Genomic DNA, 15,533 nt, shown 5'->3' on the forward strand with positions numbered 1-15,533 from the left:
TTTGAAGCTTTCTGATTCCAAAACTCAATATTCTCCTTGGTCACATCTATTTATTTTGATTCATTATAAAATCAAAGTCGAAGCTACAATAAGTATTTGCTAAAATTCCAACTCTTCAAATTGATTGCTTTAATTTGACATGCGAATTTATTTTCCACAGTGGAATTTGTTGGTGTACCAATGATGAATTAAGTGGGCTTCGGTAGCTTGATAATTCCATATTTATATTGCCAGATTTGAATTATGAGTTTTAGTGATTAGCAAGTAGCAATCTCTGTCAACATTGAGTTGAAAACGCGAAAAATAAAAGTAATAAGTTATCAAAATAAAAAATAAAGAAGAGAATCTCTTCCGCAATAAAATTAATAATTTTTGGCACCGTTACTGTCGATAAGTCCGAAGATTGTTTAATTTATTCAATCTTCATATTCGGATAACAACGGCTTGATGGCTTATTTTGCTCTGTTGGGCGATATGTGTAATATTCATATTTTTTTATTTATTAACTTTTATCATTCATGCATATATATGTATATTGATCATATATTATATAATATTTTTGATTTTTCAAAACAAGAAAAAACACACAAATATAACCAACATAACTCTCGACTGCGCTTACCTCGATTTGTTGGTTTGTATTATTGTGCAAAACACAGAATGATTTCTTTGTCTGCAGATCGCCACAGTTGATTGGCAAGAAAATTAAGGCAATTTGCAGTTAATAAAAGCACATGAGAAAAGAAGGCGCAACGGCGTAAAGAGTAAAAGAGCGAGTTAATCATACAAGAAATCCAATTTAAAAGCATAAAAGTAACAGAATAAAAAATAAACGCATTTCTATGAATGTGTGTTAACAGAGCATGGCTGGTGGTGAAATGCGCTCAGCAGTGAAGCAGTGATAGTGATGTGAGCCATGAGACCAGTTGCTGCAGCAAAAAGGATTTTGTATAGAAAAGAGTACAGATATAAACTTAGGTTGAAATTCTAATTTATACGAGAAATTTTATACATACGAGAAAGTACATAAGTGACATTACCGGAAAAAAGAGACCTTTCAGATTAACATGCCTTCAGAGCGTCGGGGTTCAGGCACGAAACAAACAAATGAGTGACAACTTTTTGATTTGCCACGTTAAAATTTATTGTTTAAGGTATAAATAATACCAGAGAATGCTGGGAATGATTAAATTATATGTGAAAGCGTCACCTATTTTTGGTCGGACTTTTTGTGACCGAATTATATCAATAAATGGGCTTGAGAATTGAGCTCATAAATTAAGCAAAGACTCTGATAGACTAATTTCTTTGAGTAATCGTGAATAACAGACTATATTGAGAAGCTAGCAATGACTGATCCAAAGGAAAACAACATTCGGCGGCTCTCCAATAATGATACAAAGCAGGCTTGGATAGCTTAAGTGGTGTAGGTTAGGTTAATCTGGTGACCAGTTTTGGTTCTTTTCGATACCAGATGGAGTTCAGTCACTAGGTCTATGAGGAGTAGTCATATTTTAGGATGCCTGCGCTTGATGCAAATTTTAACAGACTCAGCGGCCTCACTATCGATACCTCCTCCAGTGCTTCATACCGTGGGAACCCCAGTTGCTTTTAGCGTAATCTTGCCAATGCGGGACAAGTGCACAAGATATGTTCCATTGTTTCCCTGGTGCCTTGCTCTAGACATATCCTACAGTTTTCTAGATCTGTGGTGTAAATATCATAAGAAATTTGCTATTCAAGCACCAAAAAATATTGACTATTTCTGAAAATTTCTCTTCCTTATTTCATAAAAAGTTCTATTGCAATATAAACCCAACAATTATACACACAAATTTATAAAACAAAAAATTTGCAGAATTTTTTTTTTGGTGAAAATCACCACTTCCATGCGAGTACCGAATAAAAAGTGCACATCACTATCAACACAAACTGATTTACGCGCATATTTATGCATGTGTGTATGTGCTTATTACCACTTAATGTGTTTGTATTGGAAAGGAAACGGTAACAGAGCAATAAATGCAAAATAATAATCTTCACACTCGTACGTGATCACAGCAACAAAAATAAGTAAATACATGTGTGTATTTCTTAAATTGTAGAGAAATTTCAGATAATTTGTAGCGAGCAGAAATCAAAGAATTTTCGCTGTTGCTTCGTAGTTTTCTTTGTGGTAAGCATATACATACATACAAACAAGCATGCAAAAATGCAGTTTTCGGAACTTGAGATTACAAACATCCGTTCCAAACTGTGCCTTTATATAAAATACTGCCGAAATTTGGATATTACAATGTACAACAAGAACAACTCTCATTCAAGGCGCGTATAAATGTTGCTGAAATGGCGCGTGAGAAACAGTTCTGCCACGAAAGCTGCCGCGGTCGAGCGTTACCATGTGGTGGTCAATTAAAGTAATTTTGGTAAATACTTAATAAAATTGAATTTTAAGTCTATTACTTCAGTTGCAGCAGTTTTATCAAAAAATTTCTCAAATTCGCTGAACTCCTATACCACTCAGCTTTATTTTATACTCTGAGGTGAGAGTTCGCTATATTCGAAGCTCTGCACACTGATATGCGGTGTTGTTTGTTGTTGGTTTTCCGAATGAATTTTTGAGTTTTTCAAATAATTTTCAACTTTTCTGCCCTCCGAATAACTACTATAAGTGTTATTTGAATTATAAAACACAAATACAAAAGTGCCGTTACAAGAACTATGATCGGTGAGTTTGTATGGCATCTATATGCTATAGTGATCCGATTTGAAAACTTTTTTCGGAGATTGTACCATTGCTTTAGATAATAAGACATGCGAAATTTCTTAAAGATATCTCATTAAATAAAAAAGTTCTCCATACAAGCTACTGTTTCCAATCATTCAGTTTGTTTGATATATGCTATAGTCGACCGATATCGACCGTTCCGACAAATGAGTAACTTCTTGATGTGAAAAGGGCAGGTGCAGAATTTCAAATTGATATCTCAAAGACTGAGGTACTAATTCGCATATATACAGACAGATGGCCACGGCTAAACCGACTCATCTCGTCATGCTGATCATTTATATATAGGATATATACTTTATAGAGTTTATTTTTGGGTAATACAAACATCATAACAAACTTAATATACCCTCTTCAGTGTATAAATATTGAAAAGCACTCACCATTTCTTGTGGCGCTATTGGCAGTTATGCTCGCTGGTGTTGCTGTTGTTGTAGCGGATGTTGTTGAGGTCGTTGCCGCATTTGCAGTTGTCGTGCCGCCGTTTGAAGTGGTTTTCTTTTCGTCATCCAATATGACAACAGGCACTGCGGTGACCAATTGATAGTTGGGCAAATGACCTGAGCAGAAAAGAAAGAAGTTTGTGGTTCAAAGAAAGTATACTACATACTATATATAAATAAAGAAAGTATGTGCATAAAACATAAGAACTATTAAAATTAATTTTTTTCAGGGCAATTTAAATTTACTTTGGTTTTGAGTTAGTAAAGTATTTTATTTTCAGAAATTTTAAAACATAACCGTTAGTATTGGATCGAGATATGTATATACATGTCGTCGCCTAAAATGCAAAATAACTCAACATCACTTTTCATAAATTTACAGGCGAAGGAAAAGCGATATAATTGAAAGCACTAATATTGAAATAAAATTTGAGTTTTGGCTATAAAATGGTTATATAGTGGTTATGTATTGGTTATATATATTGTATTATATTGGTTATATATTGGTTATATATTGGTTAGTCTGACAGCGGAAGCTGAAAATTTTGTGGTCTTTATACATATGTAATATGATGTAGTGAATCATAAGCAATAAAAAACTCAATTTCGATTTTTTTGGTGATACGTTGTTTTGTATTTTAGGTGACGATATACGCATGCGATTCATTAAGTTACGTGTTCGGACAACTATATCACATATCTCCAATACAACCTGCAAAACATCAGGCTTTTCAAACTTCCCCTTAAAATCGCTGGCTCGAAACTGGTTTTAGACTCATAGTCTCTTAGGCAAAGTTGTGCAGAATGATACGTAGAATATTTCCCACATATGTATGTAAGTGATTTTGTAGCAAAACAAATCGACCCGCTCTAATGTATATATTATGTACCGGCGTAGCAACACTTCGAGCTCACCCACATACAAAATTCGGTTTCTTATAACACCACTTACCGTTTGACGCCATCAGCGATATTGTTGAACCACTGCAACTCTTCATTGGTGTGACACCGCCACTGCCACCAGCGCCGCCACCACCCTTGTCGCCATTTGGCATCAATGAAATATTGTGGCAACTCGCATTTCTGCTTTTCTCGTAGATGCAGCTACTCGATGACGAGCTGTTGCGCTGTTGCCCCAAGGTCTGCTGGCCGAGTTTTTGGTAATAATGTTGCGCTGTCGCAATATTATTGCTGCTGCCACCATAATTCACCAACAAAGTGTTACTTTTGCACTTGCTGCCGCCTCCAACGCCGCCACTGCCATTTTGAAATAAGTGTGTGGTGCTATGATGTTGCTGTTGCTGTTGATGATGATGATGCAATCGCTGCAGCGCAGCATCATTCAATGAAGCCACCGACAGCGCTGACGGCGTTTGACGTCCGCTGCTATTGTGGCTGCTGTAGTTGTGTGTGTAGCTGCCACCACCCGCGCCACCAACTGCGGCAGGTGAGTGCGTTTGTGTGGAGGCGCCGCTATTGCTGGCGCTCAGCACGCCGACGCTGGTGGGTGTGCGCGGTGTGGGCGTGTGGCTAGCGCTCAGATTCGTACAGCTTAGGATCATGACGGGCGAATCATGCAGATCGGGTAGCGACGATGAAATGGCTGTGCTGCCGGCGATGGTTTTGCTGAATTTGACGGCGCATGTTGTGGCGGTCGGTGTGGGCGTGGCGGTTTGTGTGCCGTTGTTATAGTGCTGCTGATATGACGGATGGATGCTGGTGGTGTTGGTGTTAGCGCTGCCAAATGTGTCGATAGACTTGCGTGTCTTGAAGAGGCGCATAATTTAGGCTGCCGGGCGGCGCAAGTAATTAGAGTAAGGCTTCAGTGGTATGAACGACGGAGTTGGTAGCTTTTTTTGTTATTATCTTTGGAGCACTGAAAATGAAGAAGAATCGAAAATGACAATTATTAGTAAAGAATTAAATGGCTGATTAACAATATAAAAGCAAAAATTTGCTGTTGAGAATATAGGTTATATTAACTAAATTTAATACCAGTTATATTACCAGTTAGTTATTTTTTTGGTAGTTAGTGGCATCTGAGAAGTTTGTGAAGACTTTACGATAAACTAAAGTGTCAATTAAGCAAGGCTCCAACACACACTTTTAGTCAACTGCAACTACGCTTGCTGTATTCTTATTTATTTTTCCATCAATGAATTCGTAATTTTCTTACAAAACTCTCCGCTTTTAACACGCTTCGTACAACTCCGAATTTATTTCCCAAAATACGAAATTCCTCAACCGCAAAACTGTGCCGTCATGCCTGAGAACAGTTTATTTCCTTTGGCTGCATTTTCACAGCACGCAAATAAACACTCTCACCTTTTTTTCATTGAGCAAAAAAGTAAAAATTGAAAACGAAATTCTCATGAGAAAAAATGTTGCACATGCAACCGGGCGCGCAACCGGTGCGCAGAGTCATTGAACGACCTCAAACTGCAATCCCTCGCCGCTACGCCGGCTGCCAGCGGCACTGAGCCCAGTTGAGTGCCCACCTTTTTTCATTATTAGGTCGATTGCTTTGCACCGCAATTCGGCGGTAATGGTCAGAGACCGCCAGCCGCAAACCGCATTGGTTCGTGCAACAGCATGGCATGCCACACAATTGTGGTAAGAATTTTGCGCTTTAATTTTCATTCTCAGACTACAAAGCGCATTTTGTTTTCTACTTGTTGCATGCCGCAAGCGCCAGTGCACCGCATAGCTCTCCGCCATGCAGCTACAGCACCAGCACGTGCAACAATTCTTCTATGCTGCTGCTGCCGTAACAAGCGTTTACTTGCCGGCAGCTGCTTGGAATGCAACTCCTATTTTATATAGTTGCACTGCAGCGACGGCGACATAAGCATGCAACATATAGTATGCCACAAATTATATGAGCTTACTGCTACACCCCGCTGCCAACTCAACATATCTCGCCTCAACTTCTGCTCCTGCTGCTGACGGCATTTTGGTGCGCTTTTAGCATTTTATTATTTTACTTTTCATGAATGTAAACAAAATGGTGCAAAAAATCGTGTGGCAACACAAATCATTATGAATTTATTCCATGCCATACCGTTGCCGCATATACTGCGACACACACATATCCGCCATACACATAGGCATGAGGTGATTTTTTCACACCTATTTGCGGCTGCTGGCATTCCCTTTCCGTTTTCCGTTTTCCGTTTATTTATTTCTCATATTCATTATCTAGGCACAAATACAACAACAACAACCGTCTATGTACTTATGTGTGCATGTGGTTGCACTATTTGTTTATTTCCTTTTCCTTCAGGTTGGTTAAGTTCGTTTTATTGCTGTGTTGAACTGGCAAGTCCGCATTCTTTCAAAGGTTGCCAACTTCAAAGCGAATTGTCCGTAACCGTGTCTGTATTTATTGCTGTGGTCTATATTATGCATGCTCAGTGTCCCTGTAGGAAATTTTTTCAATAAAAATTCTCAAAATTTCTTTAAGTGTTTATATACTGAAAAAAGTTTGCCATGATTTTTGAAACACTCAAAAATAAGTCAGATATAAAGTAACCTAAATGATCAGCATGACGACCTGAGCCGATTTAGTCATGTCCGTCTGTCTGTCCGTCCGTCCATCTGAAAATATATACGAACTAGTTTTCGAGATATCGATCTAAAACTTCGGACTCGACCTTTTCTCACGAAAAGCTGCTCATTTGTCGGAATGGCCGATATCAAACTCTATCGTTCAGTTTGTTTGTTTGCTTCAAGTGCTTATATGGAAAACTTTTTCAGTTGAAGATATAATGTATTTTCATGAAATTTGACAAAGGCTTTTATATAAAGCAACGTTACAATCTCCGAAGAATTTGCTGAGATCGGTTAACTATATAATATAGCTGTCATACAAACTTGCGGTGCAACTGAAGTTAAAATTTTTTTGTTTCATAAGTATTCAACTGGATGTAGGGTATTTCTTGTTATTATAGAGATTGGTCAAGCCTTTTCTAGAGAACTTCACAACAAAGTAGATTAAAACTAGCGAATAACTTGTATAATCGGTCGTATTTGCATAAAACTGTTGGCAGTTTAAACTGTTCCCAGTTTAAAATAAGCTGCTACTGCTCTTCGTAGTTGGCAGTTCTTAATGAAACTTAATTTGGTGTCAGCTATATTAGCTTAATTTAGTTTAAAAAAAAATTAATAAATTTAATAAATTTGTTATGACCAAAAACTGTTCCCAGTTTTAAATTTGAAAAATTTCTTTGACGTGAAGCACTGTTTATATCAGAAAATAATTCTTAATGTTTTTTTATTACTAAAACAATTTTTAGAACCAAAAAAATCTGTTCCCAGTCTATTTTTGAGAACATTTCAATTTTTCTGCACCATCCTTAATTGAAAACATACAACTTATCCCCTTTCTATTCTTTATCAAAACCTCTTCACTGTTATACAGTTCCTAGTGGCCAGCTCGCGTAGCAAATAATCTTTAATACTTCATCATTTACGTCTACGAACTGCGTTATGCCTTATGCATATGTATATATGTATGTCTACTTTGCGGCAAGTGGCTTGCGGACTTGCCTACTTTGGCTTGCCGCATGCCTGCCTTCGCACATGCAGCGACACAAACTCTCCCTCTCACTACTGTTCTCACCCCATAAATTCCTAGCTTTGCCAAGGCACAAATTTTCATATTTTTACTTTTTGATTTTCGCACTTTTGCTTGCCGTTTACCAGCCGTTTTCCTTTTATTTGCTTGTACGTCGCGCCAAGCACACGCATGCGCACATAACGCGTGGAACCACTTGCACGCAAATTGCGTTGCGTTCGTTTTCCTTTGCAACGCGACAGCAAGCCAGCACGCCAGCAATGTGGGCGTGCGCTGCTGCCGGCATTTTGTTGTAGTTCTAACGCAACCAAAGCAGCTAAACGCTTCAATTGCCGGTTTAAATGCGGCAAATGTGGAATTTACAACATTCTTCTCTCTTCTCGACTTCATTATGTATATTTCTGTATAATTTTACGAACACGTTTTTTTCTCTTTTTGACTTGGTGTCTTTTGCCTTTGTTGTGTGTAGAATTTCGTTTTGGGGACAACGTAACTGCGTCGCCTTCTGAGGTCGTTTGGTGGTGGCTACTGCGCGCTGGTGCTATGCCATGCACTGCTGCTGCTTTATGGCTGCTGTGGTTTGTTTGTTATTGTGCGTTGTTGCGTCATGGCTTTGGTATGCGATATGCGCTATTGACTTAACCTAGGCGCTAGTTTGTAGTGGTGTGCATCAATGCAGTATAAGGCAACGTAGCTTTGGGCTGGAAATTGAAAGTGCTTACAACCAGCCGGCAACAGGCTTAAAAATATCATGATTTTTAACATTGAATAAGAGCTTGTGGGAAATATGTATCAGTTCCTCTGTTTTTAATTAGTCCAAAATGTTATTAAAAACTGTTCCTACTTTATAAAACTATTCCAAAACAACTTCATAGCCGCGTTTCTTTCTCTTTACGTTTTATTTCTAGTAAAGTGCTCCAAAAAGTGAGTTTAGTAAAACTGTTCCCATTTTATAAAACTGTTCTCTAACGAAATCTTTGCCAGCATTCTTTCGCTTTACGTTTAAGTAGTTCTAAATATGTCTTCAGCTTCATCCATTGCAAGCTATTACGACTACCATCTCATCTAGCTTGAGTCTAAAATACTCTATTTTATTGCAAACCTGTTGCAGCAAGTGCAGCTAAAAATAAATTTACAGCCAATTATTTTTTCTTAATTAAATATGTAACAATTTGCATTTTAGACGCCACATGACACATTCTATGCTGGCTCCTGCTCTATCTTCCTTACCCTGCTACTTACACTTGGTACATTCGTGTGTACGTGTGTGTGTTATCGCATGAAGTAGCTGTAATTTAAACTTTTTTATAGCAAGCCGCTGCAGCCGTGGGTAACAACAATACAGTAGCCGCAGCAGCGATGACTATGTCGATGGCATGCCAGACAAACGGGCCGGATTACCAGGTTATGACCGGTGAGGCGGCGAAACGGCGAGGACCGTCAGCACGATTCTTGCCGGCGTAAGAGCTGGTGCCTGCTGCTGCGGCTGTGGCTGTGGCTGCCGTTGTTATTGATAAAGCTGGCGCTGGTTGTTGTCGTTATTGCTGCATTGAAAAGTTGCTGACCTTCAATGTAAGCGGCACCGCGCGCTATGTTGCAAGCCAAAGTTACCATATATCAGAACATATGTATGCATAAATATACACATACATACACATATACATATGTACAAGTGAATATTGGATAACTTGCTTGCTTGGGCAAATGCTTGAGTGCGTGGCTGTGTGCAACAAAGTAAAATAAGTGTCCAAATGTTGTTGTCATTCTGTTGATATTCGGTTTCTTTACGCGCTATTGCATTGCCAGCGACTTTTGATCATTTTTTGTTTTCTTTTTGTTGTTGTTGTTCGTGTTGCTGTTCATCCGTAACGGCTGCAACACCTGTTTGACAAGTTACCGTTGCCAATGGCATCCAACGCCTGGCTGCGCTTTTGCCTTAAGTACTTTTGTTGTTCTTCATGCACCGTTTGTTGTTGTTGCAGTTTGTTTGTTTGTTTACTGCTGCTTTTGTCTGTTGTTGGCAGCTGCTGGCAATGTGTGCGGCGTGGCTGCTTTTGCTGTTGCTGCAGCCGTTCGGTCAGGTTAATTAAGAATCTTTAGATTCTTTCTTGTTTTTGTTTTTCTAAATTTATGTCCAATGACTTTCCACCGCTCACTTTCATATGATAATTTATTATGCATGTCGTTGTTGTTGTGTGTGTATTAATTAGCTTTTTTTCGTCTTCGGTTAAGCGCCATACGAATGAGTCATCGGAATCGTTGCATATTAGCTGCGCTGTCAGACCTGAATGTAAGCGGTCAGTTAGAAGTTAGCTTTGGTTTCGTTGAAAAATTTTCTAGATTTTTTTATTAGATTCACCGAGGAGACTTCGACTGTGTAGCTTGCGAAACAAAATGTTCAATGTGAGTAGCAAGCCTAAGATACGGTAACTCCATATCACGACTTGATTTGAACTCTCGCTTTGCTAACAGAATTTTCCAATCTTTGCTTTGCCAGCACTGGAATCTTCAATTTTGTCACATCGCTGAACCCAATAAAGCTTCATCTCTCTAAGCCTTCACACGGATTGGTTTCCCTCTACTCTAATAGATGTGATGGAGAATGGATGTGAGAACGTTAGTCTCAGTGAAACTAGGAAGGAAGTCACCAAATCTCAAAAGTCAACGATGTCGAAATATAGTAACCAAATAGTATTAACATTCGTGGATCAATTGCTGCCGTTCCCAAACAGCTGGCTATACAAGACTGGATCGCAATCAAGTTTTTATCCTCTCTTACTCTCGTAACTCCACTTTATTGGAAATTATTTGCTATCATCTTTTCCCTCTGTCCACGGCTACACTTTAATCACATTTGAAATACTTTATTTCCTTTGACTTCCTCAATCCAGTTTGCAGCCAGGCAGGCACTACACTGCCGTGGTGGTGAGCATGAGCATGAAAATATGTTGTTGTCATTACAGATCAGTGTCGACACCTGGTTAAATGAAGCAACACTAGCGCATGTCGCTTCGGCGATTGCATGTTATCTTGCATTACGCACTACAACAATTGACTTCTGCTTGCTGCAACATGTTGCAACATTGCGTCATATGTTGTTGGTTTGGTGTTACAGGCGGTTATGCTAACACGCTTTGGCAAGGATCTGTTTTGGTCTCCCCCACAACACGTCACACCACACCACGGCAAGGAGTTGCGCTCGCCGTTTACTGCCTCGCTGCCAACTGGTTAGACAAGATTCAACAATAAAATAGCGAAGCGCCAAGTATAAGCATGTAAACGTGTGTGTTGCCCTTTTGAAGGGAAAGCGTTTGTTACATCGTCGGGAATGTTAAATTGGAGGGCGCACCTTTTGAGGCAACAATGTCAATGTTAAATGACTACATGTGTTCATTCGAGTTTAGCGCAAAGGAAAGATTGGGCGCCAACGATTAATTTCAAAAGACAAATATGCGAGTGTTGCAAGCAATCTACTAGTGATACTGGAATTGGGAAGAGGTTTGAAGGCATGCAAATGCGCACAAGATTTAGAGCGGAATATAAGTTAGGTTACATGTATCTAGTTTTTAAACGTTTTTAATTATTTCTTGTGGAATTTGGATATATTAATAAGATAACAGAAATGAAAATATATGTTTCTTTCTGTTAATTTAGAGCATCGAATGCAGTTTTCAACATTTAAATTGTATCTAAATATTCAACAAAAAAGCACAAATAGCATTTAAGAACTATACTTATACATCTATGGTTTTAAAAAACTGTTCCCATTTCTTATTTCGGTCATAATTGTGTTATAGAAACAAAGTTAAGTGCTTAAGTGTGCTTTTGTTTGATTTTGTTGAGAAAAAACTGTCCCCACTTTTTAATTACCCTTACAATTGTATTATCGCACAATTATTAAATGCTTGTGGAATGTTTTGTGTAAATGGGTTAAATAAAAATAATTACTATTTAGATTTTCTTTTACAATTCTATGGAAGAACAAATATTAAATATTTATGAGCGTTTTTGTTCGATTTTATAAAAAAAAATTTTACCACTTTTTATTTACTTTCAAGAATGTATTGTATGTCAGTTATTAAATGCTGATAAATTAATTTCTTTCGTTTTGAATTATTAAAAACTGTTCCCATGTTTTTTTTTAATGTATTATAGCACAAATATTAAATGCACACACACAAAAACTCTCTTTGTGTGATTTTATTAAAATAAAAACTGTTCTCACTTTTTATTTTATTTCAAAACTGTATTATAGCACAAATATTAAATGCTTATGGGTGATTTGAGGCGATTTTACTTAACAAAAACTGTTCCCAATTTTTCAACAAACGATTTTTAAATATTACTTTACTCTTACGTACTAAAAATATTTCACACAAACAATATTTCCACATTTTCATATTTTTTAATAGTAAATTGTAGCACTTTTTGGTAGCTGAAACTCTTCCCAATTTGTAAATTTTTATTTATTGATTGTTTTCAAATACGTTTTTGTTACAACCACATACATATGTTGTTAAATCTCAATTTAATAATAATTTCTGAAGCGAAAACTGTTCCTATCTAACCTTTCTATGAAGCTTATTTCATTGAAATCACCAAATAAAAAAAAATGTAAAATTTATTGGCTTTCGCATAACTTTTAACGCTTCCGTTTGCTTATTTTTATTCGTTTCTTATTTGCTATTACACTCTTCCTCTTTTTATGCTTACTTGTAAACAAAATAGCAAAAGCAAACCGTGAACCAAAGCAGTAATTGTTACTTGGTAGAACGCTGCTTGTGCGTGCCAAGAGTGCATATACATACAAATGTATGTACATAAAATTTATGTATAGATACATATGTATGTACACTTTTGCATCTTGTCTTCTCATCTTAATCACACGGCGAGTAAATCGTATCATTAGCGTTTTGCGATTTCGCAACGACCTGGCAATCGACACCGAGCACTCAATGATCTACGGCAAGAAGAGATAAACGATTAGCTACCTACACGCACACATACATACATGTAGTATAATGCATGTGCGAGTATGCTAGTTGTATCTTCCCAATCACGAAGCGCCGCAGCAAATACTCGTATTTGTTGTAAGCGTATGATATATGTTATTAAACATTTCTGCTTATAACTTCCATAGAACGAGATGCCAAGCAAACGAAGCTATAAAAGCACATAATGATGTGTGTGTGTGTGCGCAAAGCTTATGAATGCTGTATAAACCAGATCAGCAGCGAAAATTATTGACCGCCAACAGCAGTGCAAAGCATTGTAGTTGGGACTTTCGTAGACCGTGAATAGGATTTGGTTTGTTGGCTTGAGCGCGCGCTGATGGCATCATCGCCGTCATCAGCACAGGATGAGGAACTTTCAGCGGCAACGGCACACTTTGCCACCAACAAGCAAGTCAAAAAAATAGCCAACCAGCAAGATTGTAATAGCAGTAGCTGTAGCAAGCAGCTAGCGCTGAAGCGTTTGTGTGCGCGTGTGTGAGGGAGCTGAGCGATGAAGATGGCGGCTGACTGATGTGATGGCATTCGAGTGGCGATTCTGTCAATTTTCTATGAAGGCGCGCACGCTTTTGCTGTTATCAGCGGCATTCTCCTGTGTTCCAGTTTGGCGTGGCATTAGTCGCACTGAAATGTTAGTGTGCCACTTATGCCCGACACACACGCACACACACACACATATGAGCGTGCACTAAATCGCATGATGGATGTCGGTCGCATCGGGTATTTATGTAAGCAGGCGCAGGCGTTCGCGTCACGCGGTCATGGTAAATGTTATGGCACGTACATGTAATTTTTTTAATTGTAGCCAACAATTTCTCAATTGATGAGTGCTGCGTAAAAATAAATGTCAACAACGCGCATGCCTAGCAAAAGGCAAAAAATTGTAATGATGACCAAGCGAAAATACAAAAGTGGTATTTCAACTTTTCGAACATTAAGTGGCATGTAGTAATTTTATGGAAATAGTTTATATGCATCCGCGGCAAATAATGGCTGAAAAATACCGATTGACGGGTTTAAAAATAGTTCACGCTGGCAGTTGAAATGCGTGGGAATGGATTTTTGTAAAGTGTTTAACTACATAAACGGGAAGAATGCCTTTGAAGTTTGAAAGCAATTACTTTATGAGTAAAAATAAGCGATAAATATTTTATAATTCGCATACCGAGGAACTGAGAACAGTTAAAAGTTTATGTATGCTGCTGTTATTGTTATTAGTTTTGCTTATAAGACATTTAGCACATACTAAAAACTGTTCCCACTTTTTGGGTGCAGTTGCTTTTGCCGAATTCTTGGTTCTTAAACATAAACTAGTCAAATTTGTTAATCAAACATGCATATTTTTAAACAGTTTAAGTTGGGAACAGTTATTTATTTTTAATTTTTTATTACTAAGCATAATTAAGTGAAATTTATTATCTTAACATGCACATTTTCTATATTCTAATTCAAGGTATTGGGAACAGTTGAATATTTTTACTTTTTTAGCATAGAATAGCAGCATTCGTCATTTAAACATACATATTTTCTGAACAGTTTCAATTTTAATGCTTTGGGAACAGTTTCCAATTTTTAAATTTTTCGTTTAATTATGCATATCTTTCACACAATTAGAATTCAGTGCACTAGGAACAGTTCTCTATTTTTACTTTTTAATCAGTTCAATTACTTGTACAATATACTAAAACACTGAATATGTTGCAAGGAGTGCTTGCATCACATTATGTTGTGGATAATGCATTTCTTTCTATAAAATTTCAAGCGACAATAGTGAGTGCTTATATCACTTTGCAGCCTGCTGGTTGCAAGTGTATTTGTTTTGACTTCCACTTGCCCAGCCAAACATGTCTAATAAGTGTTTAGGCCTTAACTGCAGCCCCTACGTGTGCACCGCTGCCTCATGGGTATAGCAATGTTAGGTGGTGTTGTTGCTTTTCTCTTACACTATTTTCGATAATGCAATTTATTGTTGCTGTTGTCGCTAGACATGTGTTATATTGTGCTCTTCATTAGTTGCAATGCCAAATGAAGTACAGCAGCGAAGAAAAAGTGGACGCGGTGAGAGGTTTGCAATCACAAATAGCGCTGACAACTACGCGCAAAATAAGTGCGCAGACAACACATGTTGCATGCAACATTAGTGGCAACGGCAATGCGGCAGCGACAAAAGCGTGCAAACATTTTCCTTGGAAAATTACGCCAACCAATTGATGTGGCAAGTCATGTGCAGGCAACGGCATTGCCGTTAAGCACGACTGCGCGTGTGTGTGTGTGTATGCAATGAAGACACTTTTGGTTGATAACTCCATTTGTGGCGAAAACGTGCGCACGCGCATGCGTCGCGCGTACAGTATACGAAACGTACGGGCATTTCGCGCGAATTTCGCAAACAAGGAGCGACCAGTGCGCTATTGCCACACCAGCAAAAATAAAGCACAACAGCGACAGCAATAAAAAATATCGTCTGCAAGAACAAATGCAATAACATTGCCTAACAACAAGCAGCAGCAGTAGCAGCAGCAAACACAATTGGCATTAGACACAACACTATGCACGTGTTGCAATGCAGACAACAACGGCAGCAGCAGCAGCAGCGGCAGCAATTGGCGGCCATTAGCGCGACTAACGCTGGCCAGCCCAGCCCTAAGTGTATTTGATTGTTGTTTCTTGTGTTGCCAGGGGCGCTGTTGCCGCGTTTTAACCAAATGTGGTAA

The 15,533-nt window shown here is 38.2% G+C and overlaps 1 protein-coding gene across 2 annotated transcripts in view; it reads right to left on the bottom strand.

The window, feature by feature from the left end:
• The window catches only part of LOC126754844 (serine-rich adhesin for platelets), a 99,565-nt gene that overhangs the window by 15,752 nt on the left and 68,280 nt on the right, over nucleotides 1-15,533 (bottom strand). For both annotated transcript variants that reach the window (XM_050467029.1, XM_050467028.1), the window contains 2 exons: nucleotides 4,184-5,107; nucleotides 3,172-3,348 (listed from right to left, as the gene is read on the bottom strand). In XM_050467029.1, the coding sequence (XP_050322986.1) occupies nucleotides 3,172-3,348; nucleotides 4,184-5,012 (1,006 nt within the window). In that variant the 5' untranslated portion in view covers nucleotides 5,013-5,107. The remainder of the gene's footprint in view (nucleotides 1-3,171; nucleotides 3,349-4,183; nucleotides 5,108-15,533) is intronic.

Source organism: Bactrocera neohumeralis, chromosome 4 (assembly GCF_024586455.1).
Source record: "Bactrocera neohumeralis isolate Rockhampton chromosome 4, APGP_CSIRO_Bneo_wtdbg2-racon-allhic-juicebox.fasta_v2, whole genome shotgun sequence".
Taxonomy (NCBI): domain Eukaryota; kingdom Metazoa; phylum Arthropoda; class Insecta; order Diptera; family Tephritidae; genus Bactrocera; species Bactrocera neohumeralis.